The sequence below is a fragment of the Trichomonas vaginalis genome, chromosome IV, assembly GCF_026262505.1.
Source record: "Trichomonas vaginalis G3 chromosome IV, whole genome shotgun sequence".
Taxonomy (NCBI): Eukaryota; Parabasalia; order Trichomonadida; family Trichomonadidae; genus Trichomonas; species Trichomonas vaginalis.
In genome coordinates this window covers 25,876,807-25,890,334 of record NC_067206.1, presented here as the reverse complement: position 1 = coordinate 25,890,334, position 13,528 = coordinate 25,876,807, and the positions used below count along the sequence as shown (strand labels likewise).

Here is a 13,528-nt window from a genome sequence, read left to right as displayed (position 1 = left end):
TTTATTTCGTAAGAAATGAGTGACAACAAAGCGTCCAAGAGTCCAGACGATGAATATAAAAAGAAACTAAACAGAATTAAATCAAAAATATGCTATTACAAAAAGAAGTCGCAATGTGGTGGGGTTGAAAACGATAAGGAAATAATTGAAAAATTAGAAACTTACCGTTCAATCCTTAAACTGAGTGAAGCAAAAATAAAAGAATTTAATAGAATAAATAAATTGGTTGGAAGAGATGAATTTAATAAAGATGAATTTTTAAACTCAATCCAAATTTAATTTTTATTCCTCTTTGACAACATCTCTCTTTCCATCATTACTGCATAACCGCATTTTCTCAGTTTTAGCGGTTTGTTATTTTTAATTCGTTCTTGCATCATTTTTATCATTTCCTCCCTTGTTATGATTCGTGGTAAATTTTGAGCTTGTGGGGTATTCATTTAGATAAAAATAAAAATTTGTTATCAGTTATTTTATCGTTAAGTGACTCAAAGAGTCCGGAGACAAAGTCTCATGGTTTTTAGGTCATTCAATAATGAATTATTTTTGAAGAACTGAAGGGGTCACCAGGTCACCAGGTCACCAGGTTATTTAACTTCTCTGAAAAAATGAGACAACATGACATTTTGACAACACAGCAGGAAATGATTTGTCATGACTTCATCGTAAATGATTTGTCAAAACTTCATCGTAAATGATTTGTCATGACTTCATCGTAATGAGTGTAAATCAGACAAAAATATATTTTATCGTTAATGTTTACGTTAATGTTTTGTGAAGAATATAGCAACCGCCGGAATTCAGACGGTTGTTTTTTTATACAAAATTCATGCAGGAAATTCTTGAGTTTTGGTTGAAAGAATACGGTCGAGCCACTTTTGGCTCCACCTCAAAACAAGCATTTTATGAGCTTACAAAGGGTGTTATAAATGAATTCAAAGGTATTTACATACATCCTGACCTCGTTCATTTTGTTGCTGAATTCAATAAAAATAATGAATTTCATTAGTTAGAAAAATAACGCTAATTTTTTCTAAGAAAATTTTTTATTTTGTATGTAAGAACAGTAATGACAAACATTGAGTTTGAAACAGTTAGAAAGATAGACAATGACACCAAAGTGGTTAGAATAGGTGATTTAAACGTAAGATACTCAAAGAAATACAACAAATATTCTTTGTCAGACATTATATCTCCATCTGAAAAGAAAACAAGCGACTGGGTTAGAAATGCTTCAACTCAGAAAATTTTGACAAGAAATCCTGAGCTTATGATATCAGTAGCATTTCATGGAACAAGAGCATATCTCATTGACAAAAGTCTTATACCAATAGTTTTGTTATGGTTAGACCCAGTTGTTGGATATAACTTCATAACATATGGTTCATTCGACTCAGAACGTTGCAGTGAAGGCTTACTTTACATCGTTCAGAAACCGAAGGACTTCAATACAAAGAGATATAAGATAGGAAGAACATATAATATAACTCAAAGATATGACAGTACAGTCAATAGAGTCAAGGTTGTGTTCGTTAATGATATGAGAGCTGCAGAAACAGAACTACTTGAAAAGTTTGAGAAAAGGTATGGTGCTCCCATGAAAGGTAAAGAAACGTTTGAAGTAGATGAGATAGATAAAGCTATAAAATTATTTGACGAAGTTGCTGAAAAATACATGTAAAGCGTTTATTTTTGGTCTTTTGTGAAAGTCAGAAAATAAAGTTAGTTTTAAAATTATTTTTATTTTGTATGAAATGACAGTAATGTCAACATCAGAGAAGAATAGATGGTAAACAAACATGGTGTTATGTTTTGAAAGAAGAAATGAAAGGATTATATAAACAGGTTGAACCAAACGATAATGAGGATTCATTTACTGACGATGAAATACCTGTAAATGATGCTTTATAAAGTATGATTTGAATTCATAACTGCCTTCCCCTGCTGTGTTGTTGTCAAAATGTCATGAGGTTAGAAATGAGGTTAAAAGCTTGGGGTCGTTTTGTACAAAAATATTGTGAGTAAATGAACTCATTATTTTTGTCATAAACGACCAAAAATATATTTTATCGTTAATGGTTTCAGGTTATTCAATAATTAATTATTTTTGAAGAACTGAAGGTGTCACTACGTCACCATGTGTCACTCGGTTAATTAACTTCTCTGAAAAAATGAGACAACATGACATTTTGACAACAACACAGGAAATAAATGTTTACGTAAATGTTTTGTCATGATTTCATCGTATATGCTTTGTCAAACATGAGCGTAAACTCTATGTCAAACATGAACGTAAATGTTTTGTCATGACTTCTTCGTTAATGTTTTGTCATGATTTCATCGTATATGTTTTGTCATGACTTCATCGAAACTAAACATAAACTCTATGTCAAACATGAGCGTAAACTCTATGTCAAACATGAGCATAAATGTTTTGTCATGACTTCATCGAAACATGAGCGTAAACTCTATGTCAAACATGAGCGTAAATGCTTTGTCAAAACTAAACGTAAACTCTATGTCAAACATGAACGTAAACTCAATGTCAAACATGAGCGTAAATGATTTGTCATGATGATTTCATCGTAATGAGTGTAAATGACCCAAAAATATATTTTATCGTTAATGGTTTCAGGTTATTCAATAATTAATTATTTTTGAAGAACTGAAGGTGTCACTACGTCACCATGTGTCACTCGGTTAATTAACTTCTCTGAAAAAATGAGACAACATGACATTTTGACAACAACACAGGAGGAAGGCAGTTATGAATTATTTTTGAAGAACTGAAGGTGTCACTACGTCACCATGTCACTCGGTTAATTAACTTCTCTGAAAAAGTGAGACAACATGACATTTTGACAACAACACAGGATTAATGCAAAAATAAATTCAAATCATACTTTATAAAGCTTCATTTACAGGTATTTCATCGTCAGTAAATGAATCCTCATTATCGTTTGGTTCAACCTGTTTATATAATCCTTTCATTTCTTCTTTCAAAACATAACACCATGTTTGTTTACCATCTATTCTTCTCTGTTTCTTATCACATTTATCCTTAATACTCATTTGAAAATTCTTGTCTTTCATGTCTGATGGTTTGCAGAATAGAGCATTTTTACACGTCATACCTGCACACAATTCATCATAATGTGTATTTATCCATACATCTAAAGGATTTGTTGATAATTCAATTAAATCTTGTTTGGTTTCAGTCATCGGTATGATTCGTACATTAAATGATGAAAGGTCATATTGCATAAAATATGTTAGTAAATTATCATAAAATTCCTTTGTGCATGAATCCATTAAATTCTTGAAGTAATCAAATTGACCCTTAAATTTACCATTAACCCTTAAAACTACGTATCTTCTGTCTCCAACTTCAATTTTGACAGGGTAAACGTTATTAGTTACGAAAATGAAGTTTGCAAAATTCTGAGCAGTTCTTCTGGGTTGATTCTTTTCATTAATTCTAATCTCATTATCCGTTATAATTGATTTCAAAGCGTTGAAGTTTGCGAGTCTGTCTTCACCTACATTCTTGAGTTCATTAAGTACAAGAAACATTTTATTTTCAACAACTGAATTGAAATTACCCGTTAGCTCACTTATTTCAGTAATGTTTTTACATGAATAACCAGCGAGAAGTTCAGAAATAATGTCCGTGAATCTGTTTTTACCTGTTCCCTGAAGTCCTTTCAAAATAATTGCTGTTTCATTCTTGATTCCAGGATGTTGAATCATTGATGCAATCCAGCCGAGAAGGTATTTATACACTTCATCATTATTATCACATATGGCTTCTTTAATGAAATTCATAAACATCTCAATTTTTGAGTAATCAAGCTTTTCGAGAATGTTGTATTTATAACCCTGAAACGTTGAGAAAACATCTGGAGAATCAGATTTAAAGCAAACACCCTTAACAGTTAATGAAGACAATTGATTTAGTAGTACATCCCATGCTGTTATTGTTTTACCTTCTTCTTTAAATAATTTAATCATTTTAAGTGACTCTTTCATGTTTGATTGAAGAACGAATGATATTTGATTCATTTTGTCGTGGATATTATAATCTTTCTGAATGAAGTATTTGTTTCCACAATCTACAAAACGGATTACACGTGATAAATCCTCAATTACTTCAGAACTGTTTTTATACTGATGATTTTCAGCCTTGCGTCTAATATCTGTTATCAAAAACGAGTCATCAAGTTTTATATCAAATGTTATTTTTGGCTTACGTAATAAAGGTAAAACATATTCATCATAATATTCCTTTTGATATAGTTTTAGAATCTTCACCAAAACAAATGGAGAAGTCATTAAATGTGCATATCTACTACGTGCTTTTTCAAAATTACTTTTTGCATTTTCTGTTAAGCTGCAGAAGTTATAAACGTTATCGTATGCTTCATTAATTAAATGATTAGGTAACGAATTAATTGCTTGAAACAGTGTGAATAATGTAACTTCTTTTTCCAAATTCATGTTTCCACCGTCATTATGTACTTCAAAATCACAGATGCCATCAACTATGCTCTGGGCAAGTTTATCGTCAATGTTTACATCTTTGTTTTCATTCATGATAGTCTTTATTTCTTCGTTCTTCTGTTCAACTCTTACCTTAATATTCAAATCATTTAATATATCATTCACTGTTCTGGTTAATGTTGAATCATAACTTCCACGAATGAATGAGTATGTATTGATTGGTTCTGATGCATTCTTGCGAACTCTTGAATCAGCCATAACCACTAAAGAACGCTTTGAATCATCCATAGAAGTCATTATATCAATATCATAATCATTGCAGGAATAACATTTAATCATTCTGTTCGAAACTGAATAGAAGAAATTAGTGTTGCAATAAATGTGAAGACCTCCTGAAGCGGTTTTAACGAAACATCTTTATCCGAAAGTTTTGATAAAATATCTTTTCTAACTGTTTCTTTAAGTTCATCATTGTATGATTTATTGATATCAACATCTATAATCGTTAAATTTGAAATTTTATTTACTAATAAAGCCATACCAGTTTTCCTTCCTCTTCCTCCATCATGTTTGAGGTAGTTATGTAAATCAATCTTGTTTTCACCAATTCTTTCGTTGAGGGTTTTAGTTTCTGCCACAACTAATTCCTCAGCTAATGAATCAATAACTTGTTCATCAGAAATGATAAAGTTACTGTTGTTGTTTGTTGCTGTCATTTATATAGGAATAAAAAATTAAAAATAATTTTAAAACTAACTTTATTTTTGGACTGCATCATATTTCCAGGACTGTTGTCAAAATGTCATGTTGTCTCACTTTTTCAGAGAAGTTAATTAACCGAGTGACACATGGTGACGTAGTGACACCTTCAGTTCTTCAAAAATAATTAATTATTGAATAACCTGAAACCATTAACGTAAACATTTATTTTTGTCTGATTTACACTCATTACGATGAAGTCATGACAAATCATTTACGATGAAGTCATGTCAAAATGTCATGAGGTTAGAAATGAGGTTAGAAATGAGGTTATATCTAACCATCTACCCTAAAAATTATTTTACTCAGAATTTTGTATAAAAAAACAACCGCCGGAATTCAGACGGTTGCTATATTCTTCACAAAACATTAACGTAAACATTAACGTAAACATTAACGTAAACATCATATTTCCAGGACTGTTGTCAAAATGTCATGTTGTCTCATTTTTTCAGAGAAGTTAATTAACCGAGTGACATGGTGACGTAGTGACACCTTCAGTTCTTCAAAAATAATTCATAACTGCCTTCCTCCTGTGTTGTTGTCAAAATGTCATGTTGTCTCACTTTTTCAGAGAAGTTAATTAACCGAGTGACACATGGTGACGTAGTGACACCTTCAGTTCTTCAAAAATAATTCATAAATGCCTTCCTCCTGTGTTGTTGTCAAAATGTCATGTTGTCTCACTTTTTCAGAGAAGTTAATTAACCGAGTGACACATGGTGACGTAGTGACACCTTCAGTTCTTCAAAAATAATTAATTATTGAATGACCTAAATCATGAGACTTTGTCTCCGGACTCTTTGAGTCACTTAACGTAAACATTTATTTCCGCAGTTCATTACCTAATTAATTACAGACATAAAATATATTTAGTTCATTCGGTAAGCCTTAACCCAAAGGTCTGGGCTCAAGTGTGTTTATTGAACTCTATACCATGCGAATACAGTCATAAATGGTGGCATGTATTCTTTACTTTGTCCCGTTGTTTGTGTATATCCTGAAACGAAATGTGTATGGTTGCCTTCTCCCTGAGTGTCATCCCAGTAACAATTTATAGCAAACTTAACGTCGTCTTTAACATCATATCCTTTACCTTTTGTCATTCCTGACCAATCCCAATATCTATGCTTATGCCAACCTGCTTGAGATGTACTTAAATCTATGTAGTGACTGTGTGCAGGTAAATTTTCACCTGAAATCGTTTTACTTCCCCCTGTTTCCTTTGAAGAGTTTGCACAATACAAAAACCTGTCAACTATTTGTTCCCATGCACCAACACCAAACATTACTTGAGGACCTCTTGCATCCATAGATGTATAAATAGAACCTACTGGGTTCATTAAATCAAACATATGAGATATTATAGGATTGTCTCTTTTGAACTTAAAATATAGTGCAACTATTTCAGGTTTCTTCTGGTTTGTGTCAGAATATTTTTATAATATAATCTTATGTTTTCAGGGTAGGTAAAATCTTGACTATAATATTTATTTCTGTCATCTGTATAATAATATACTATTCTCGTTTTTCTATTGCATTATATCTTTATATCTATAATAATCTAAATATAATGTTAGCTTTTGTTCATCTACACGTGGTGTTCTGTCGTCATCTCCATAGTCATAATAATATGGTGCTGGAGCTGGGTCAGGCAATGTCATATCTACCATTTCATAAACTCTTAAATATTTCTTTTGTTCGTCTCCATATAAGTTTAAGTAGCAGTTGTTGTCTAATGGAACTTTAACTTGTGTACCATCATTCTTTTTATAGCTTACATACATTTCATTGTTATTTTTCGGAATGAGTTTATGCCGTGTACCATTTTTTAAGGAGTGTACAAACTGCCATCTAAAATATTTATTTTCTTCATTGACAGAAAAATCACCAACAATAGTTTCAATATTTTTTGTTCCTATCAAACTTTGGTATATTTCGTTAACATATGTTTTATCCGCCTTCTTCTCTAACTCATCGTTAACATATGTTTTATCTGCTTTAAGGTCTAAACATCCTGAAACCCATTCTGTATCAGCTTTAACTTTAAAAGTCTCCGATGTCCATTCATGATACCATTCAACCTTTTCTTTAATTTCATTATCTTTTTCATCAACATAAATAAATTTAATTGACCAATCCGGTTTAATTATTTTACCTTATGAATCATTAATTCACATTATCGCCATTCTTTGTGATGTTCAAGATTCAGACGTTAAGATTCAATTTTTCATAGATGATGAGGTTTCATGCTGCGGAACAGTTGCAAAAATAAATCCTATAAAGGATATTAGCACAATTAAGATATCAAAGAACGGAACAACAACTGAACTTCATTTAACATATAATGATATTTATAATAAAATAGTTGATGAATATAAAATATCACTTGAAAAATTCTTTGTTAAGGCTATTTAATATTCAAGCATTAACATTATCGAATAATAATCCTTTGAATCATAATCAATAATAATTGACCTTTCACCAGTTTCTATCGTTTGTTTTATTTCTTTTTGTTCCCCACTATCCGGATCAGTCATTGTAATTGTTTTTGTTATAGTATCAGCTTTATCTTTAACTTCAATCTTTTTTCCATCGGGATATTTAAACCAAAATTCCAAAAATTCGATATTGTCAATCTGTTCATATTTTAATCTATCAATTACATTTTTAATACCATCTGAAAATCTTATGAAATGGTCATTATATGGGTTTGATTGAACTAAATTTGAATGAAGTGAAATATAACCTGTTGATGAATATGACATTGACTCATATTTTCTGAAAACACTAAAATTTATAACATGAATGAATTTCTTATTCGCTGAATTTATGAATTCTTGAGGTAATCTTATTCTAGTTTTATTTATCACTGGAAAATAACGCTTTACCATATTTTTAATCGTAATAAAAAATGTCAATTATCAATATTATTTCGAATAATAGCTGTGAATTAAATTTAACAGTTAGCGGAATTTATAATGTTACTCTCGTTTCTGTGAGTGGTAAATTTAATCCCATTCTTTTAGACCCTTCAGATTATATATCATTTATTAAAGATGACCTTGAAAAAACGTATGATATGTATATAAATAATAATGTGATAGCGAAATGGGATATTAACATGATTTTAAGTTATTTAAATGAATCATTTATCGTATGGTATGAAGAAAATTTTAAATCAAAACCTGATAAACTTTTTGAACTTGATGAAATAAATAACCTTATTAAATTTCCGCTGAAAATTAAATTTTGTACTCCTCATCTTCGTTCATTGTTGGGGATATTAAATTTTGAAAAAGATGTTGGGGATGTTTTGTATTCTGACACCGGTTCCAATTTCATTTTAATCAAATGTGATAAAGTTAATACCCCAATGAGATTTTCACACCAAACATTAGACCATAACTCTTACCCATCAATACAAAACATTTTATCCATCAACTTAAACACATTTTCTTTATCATATCCGTTTCAATTATCCGGGAATTCATTTATTCTTCATTCAAAAGATTTATCAAATATTAAATTTAGAATAACTGACCTATTTGATTGTGATTTAGAATTCATGAATGAAATATTATGGCAATTTCAAATAGAGAAAATAGCTGATGAGATAACGGATTAAATATTTATTTTTAAATCATAATAAATGATTAAACAACGGCAACTTAAGGCGCAAAGCGCCCAGGTCCTTCAGACCATTACATACGCCATATATGCATATAATTCAAAGACGGCAGAACAAACGCAAAGGTTGAAATATGGAGATTTGGAGATAGTATTGAAAAATGACCATTTCGAATTCGTTTGCAAAGGTGGTGCAGTGATATCAAATATAAAAGAAATTTTATTTATGAATTCTAAAATTAAAGGAATAACGGATGATATAACATCAATTCCACCAGAAGAACAGAGATATTACGCATTAAATGCATTTCCTAAAGTTTTGAAGATTGGAAGATTTAATTTAAATGAGGAATTCATAGAAGGTTTCCTAAACGACATAATGAAGAGGGTGGATAAGGAATATGTGGATAGTGAGTTAGAGAAGAAGGCAAATTTGGTTTATGTTGATGAAAAAGATAATGAAATTAAAGAAAAGGTTGAATGGTATCATGAATGGACATCGGAGACTTTTAAAGTTAAAGCTGATACAGGATGGGTTTCAGGATGTTTAGATCTTAAAGCAGATAAGAACCATACACATAACTTCTTCTCAACTGTTGCTATAGAAAGTATTGAAGGAACGGTTGACGGAACTGATTGGGATGCATTATATTATAAACCTCCTAACTTTCCACAAGGTTTAACATCGAATGAAAACATAACAACGATGAAAAAAATTAAATGTAAAAATGTTTATGTCATGGATGATGAAAATAAAGTTAAATTCACTGCTCAAGATTTATATGATAAGAAAGCTGACAAAACAGAGCTTCAAACATTAAAGACTGAAATACTTCAAACATTATATCCTGTTGGTTCTTTATATACATCAATGAACTCAACAAATCCATCAACAGTTTTAGGTTTTGGTATGTGGAAGCAGATTGTAGATAAATTCTTATACTGTGCTAGATATTCAAAGCAAACAGGAGGTTCGAAGAAAATTAAAGAAGCAAACCTTCCACCGCACACTCATACGGGAACTACAAACTTTTCTGGCGACCATAGCCACTCATTAAGAGACCACCCATTATACAACTCAGACTATGAAGCTGGTCATGACGTTTTATCTCCATCTTATAACGATTCAACAAAAAAGACTTTTCGACAAACTGAACCGGGGGGAAATCATGTCCATACTTTCACAACAAATCCAACAGGCTCGGGTAAAGATTATATGCCACCATTTGTGACTGTATTTGCATGGTACCGCGTTCATTGAACTAAATATATTTTATGTCTGTAATTAATTAGGTAATGAAGTAATGGATGAACTGCAGAAATAAATGTTTACGTTAATGTTTACGTTAATGTTTACGTTAATGTTTTGTGAAGAATATAGCAACCGTCTGAATTCCGGTGGTTGTTTTTTATACAAAATTCATGCAGGAAATTCTTGAGTTTTGGTTGAAAGAATACGGTCGAGCCACTTTTGGCTCCACCTCAAAACAAGCATTTTATGAGCTTACAAAGGGTGTTATAAATGAATTCAAAGGTATTTACATACATCCTGACCTCGTTCATTTTGTTGCTGAATTCAGTAAAAATATATTTTAGGTGAAGAGGTGAGATTTCACCAGTTTTCTCACCTAATTTTTCACCTCCTTTTTCACCAGTTTTCTCACCCTCACCGCTTAGCGGCTCAGATTGCTTTTGCTTTCTCGTGAATTTTCATGAATTTCCTTAAGACAGAAGAAATAAAGTTAGTTTTATTTTTTTATTTTGTATAAAAGATATGATTTCAACAATCGGCACAACAACAATTCAAGCCACGAACGGCGGGACTCTGTCCACAACTACAGCACCAAACTCGCTAGTCATGAATCCTACGTCAATGTTGGTAGAGATGAAAAGCTTTATTCCTTCTTCATATACTTTTGAAACAGAAATACAAAGAATTAAGCAAGAACTTTTAACAAGTAATTTAGACTGTAGTGCGAAAGATGAAACAAATGGAGAGGAGCTATATGAAATGCAAGATATCATAGACCATTTACCCAAATTACCGGAAGTTCAGCAACAAAAACTAACTATTCCTGAATTCGATGAAATAGAAGTTAAAGTTACTGATTCAGTAGAAATAAAGAAGTTCATACGTAAAGTAAACTATGAATTCCTTGGTTTTCATTGCAACCATAAAGTTATGAACAAAGATTGCGACATGGTATATAAGAACATCTCTGACATATATAAATCTGAGGAGTTTAAGACATACGACAACTTTGTTTCATTAGTTGCTGAATGTGTATGGCAGATAAGAGATAAAGATAAAAGATGTAAAATATGGAATGGACAAATAAAACCAACAACTTTTGAGTTAAAGAAAACCATTGACGCCTTAGTTGTTCTAGCAGGTCAAATTTCAATGTATAACGCAAAAATGAATCCGCAATGTTCAAAATGTAAAGCAGCAATGAGGAAATATAACTACTCCGTCAAAGAGATAGAACGTATAGAAACGACTATGCTGACTTAAAGAAAGAAGTAGAGAAACCAGCAGAAGATAAAATGGACATGTTAGCATTTCTGAACAAAAACTATCCAACAGCTGACGATTTCCTTCTATCTGACGTCAAGAAGAAGTATAAAGAAACTTTCGGCATTGTTAAAACTTTTGACATACTGACAGAAGAAATAGAAGCTACGAAATTGTTTAGAATTTCAAATATACATCGTACAATTCATGTAAAACGCTTATAAAATAACTGGGGTGAAAAATTAGGTGAAATCTCACCTCTTCACCTAAAATATATTTTTACTGAATTCAGCAACAAAAATAATGAATTTCATTAGTTAGAAAAATAACGCTAATTTTATTTTCTAAGAAAATTTTTTATTTTGTATGTAAAGACAGTAATGTCAAACATTGAGTTTGAAACAGTTAGAAAGATTGACAATGACACCAAAGTGGTTAGAATAGGTGATTTAAACGTAAGATACTCAAAGAAATACAACAAATATTCTTTGTCAGACATTATATCTCCATCTGAAAAGAAAACAAGCGACTGGGTTAGAAATGCTTCAACTCAGAAAATTTTGACAAGAAATCCTGAGCTTATGATATCAGTAGCATTTCATGGAACAAGAGCATATCTCATTGACAAAAGTCTTATACCAATAGTTTTGTTATGGTTAGACCCAGTTGTTGGATATAACTTCATAACATATGGTTCATTCGACTCAGAACGTTGCAGTGAAGGCTTACTTTACATCGTTCAGAAACCGAAGGACTTCAATACAAAGAGATATAAGATAGGAAGAACATATAATATAACTCAAAGATATGACAGTACAGTCAATAGAGTCAAGGTTGTGTTCGTTAATGATATGAGAGCTGCAGAAACAGAACTACTTGAAAAGTTTGAGAAAAGGTATGGTGCTCCCATGAAAGGTAAAGAAACGTTTGAAGTAGATGAGATAGATAAAGCTATAAAATTATTTGACGAAGTTGCTGAAAAATACATGTAAAGCGTTTATTTTTGGTCTTTTGTGAAAGTCAGAAAATAAAGTTAGTTTTAAAATTATTTTTATTTTGTATGAAATGACAGTAATGTCAACATCAGAGAAGAATAGATGGTAAACAAACATGGTATTATGTTTTGAAAGAAGAAATGAAAGGATTATATAAACAGGTTGAACCAAACGATAATGAGGATTCATTTACTGACGATGAAATACCTGTAAATGAAGCTTTATAAAGTATGATTTGAATTTATTTTTGCCTTCCCCTGCTGTGTTGTCAAAATGTCATGTTGTCTCATTTTTTCAGAGAAGTTAAATAACCTGGTGACCTGGTGACCTGGTGACACCTTCAGTTCTTCAAAAATAATTAATTATTGAATAACCTGAAAACATTAACGATAAAATATATTTTTGGTCGTTTATGACAAATTTTTATTTTTATCATAAATGGATACCCCACAAGCTCAAAATTTACCACGAATCATAACAAGGGAGGAAATGATAAAAATGATGCAAGAACGAATTAAAAATAACAAACCACTAAAACTGAGAAAATGTGGTTATGCAGTAATGATGGAAAGAGAGATGTTGTCAAAGAAAAATAAAAATTAAATTTGGATTGAGTTTAAAAATTCATCTTTATTAAATTCATCTCTTCCAATCAATTTATTTATTCTATTAAATTCTTTTATTTTTGCTTCACTCAGTTTAATGATTGAACGATAAGTTTCTAATTTTTCAATTATTTCTTTATCGTTTTCAGTTCCATTAGTTTTATGGGCATCAACCCCACCGCATTGTGGCTTCTTTTTGTAATAGCATATTTTTGATTTAATTCTGTTTAGTTTCTTTTTATATTCATCGTCTGGACTCTTGGACGCTTTGTTGTCACTCATTTCTTACGAAATAAAAAAAAATTAAATATTATTTAAATATAATGGAGTAATAAAATAAATCGGAATTTCTATTAATTTATTGTCAACTTCAACTAATGCATTACCGTTAATATATCTAACAAATTCAGCTATTGTGTCAAATCTTCGTCTTCTTTTTGTCATTGATTTATCAGTTTTTCCATAATCGAGATGAATCAAAACTTTATCCCCTTGTTTAAAATTCATGAGCCCCGAATTAATTT

The 13,528-nt window shown here is 31.0% G+C and overlaps 7 protein-coding genes and 1 pseudogene across 8 annotated transcripts, besides 1 other annotated feature; 5 read left to right on the top strand and 3 right to left on the bottom strand.

Annotated features, from left to right (window-relative positions):
- Nucleotides 1–15: 15 nt before the first annotated feature.
- Nucleotides 16–279, top strand: TVAGG3_0169040 (uncharacterized protein; the record flags this gene model as incomplete). Its single annotated transcript, XM_051225246.1, has 1 exon — nucleotides 16–279. The coding sequence occupies one exon, from the start codon at nucleotides 16–18 to the stop codon at nucleotides 277–279; it is 264 nt and encodes an 87-aa protein (XP_051110232.1).
- Nucleotides 280–1,069: 790 nt separating this feature from the next.
- TVAGG3_0169030 (organellar and viral DNA polymerase type B) lies at nucleotides 1,070–1,681 on the top strand (the record flags this gene model as incomplete). The annotated part of the gene is made up of 1 exon (XM_051225245.1): nucleotides 1,070–1,681. The coding sequence occupies one exon, from the start codon at nucleotides 1,070–1,072 to the stop codon at nucleotides 1,679–1,681; it is 612 nt and encodes a 203-aa protein (XP_051110231.1).
- Nucleotides 1,682–2,904: 1,223 nt separating this feature from the next.
- Nucleotides 2,905–4,332, bottom strand: TVAGG3_0169020 (uncharacterized protein; the record flags this gene model as incomplete). The annotated part of the gene is made up of 1 exon (XM_051225244.1): nucleotides 2,905–4,332. The coding sequence occupies one exon, from the start codon at nucleotides 4,330–4,332 to the stop codon at nucleotides 2,905–2,907; it is 1,428 nt and encodes a 475-aa protein (XP_051110230.1).
- A 569-nt stretch (nucleotides 4,333–4,901) lies between these two features.
- Nucleotides 4,902–12,626: a mobile genetic element.
- TVAGG3_0169010 lies at nucleotides 6,189–7,046 on the bottom strand (annotated as a pseudogene). Its single transcript has one exon. A coding segment is annotated over exon 1 (858 nt).
- On the top strand, nucleotides 8,912–10,150 carry TVAGG3_0169000 (phage tail repeat-like family; the record flags this gene model as incomplete). The annotated part of the gene is made up of 1 exon (XM_051225243.1): nucleotides 8,912–10,150. The coding sequence occupies one exon, from the start codon at nucleotides 8,912–8,914 to the stop codon at nucleotides 10,148–10,150; it is 1,239 nt and encodes a 412-aa protein (XP_051110229.1).
- TVAGG3_0168990 (organellar and viral DNA polymerase type B) lies at nucleotides 10,616–11,255 on the top strand (the record flags this gene model as incomplete). The annotated part of the gene is made up of 1 exon (XM_051225242.1): nucleotides 10,616–11,255. A coding segment is annotated over one exon (640 nt), but the record flags the coding sequence as incomplete, so codon positions are not given.
- On the top strand, nucleotides 11,785–12,295 carry TVAGG3_0168980 (organellar and viral DNA polymerase type B; the record flags this gene model as incomplete). The annotated part of the gene is made up of 1 exon (XM_051225241.1): nucleotides 11,785–12,295. A coding segment is annotated over one exon (511 nt), but the record flags the coding sequence as incomplete, so codon positions are not given.
- A 372-nt stretch (nucleotides 12,627–12,998) lies between the features above and the next one.
- TVAGG3_0168960 (uncharacterized protein) lies at nucleotides 12,999–13,286 on the bottom strand (the record flags this gene model as incomplete). Its single annotated transcript, XM_051225240.1, has 1 exon — nucleotides 12,999–13,286. One exon carries the CDS (start codon nucleotides 13,284–13,286, stop codon nucleotides 12,999–13,001), a length of 288 nt encoding a protein of 95 aa, XP_051110226.1.
- Nucleotides 13,287–13,528: the final 242 nt, after the last annotated feature.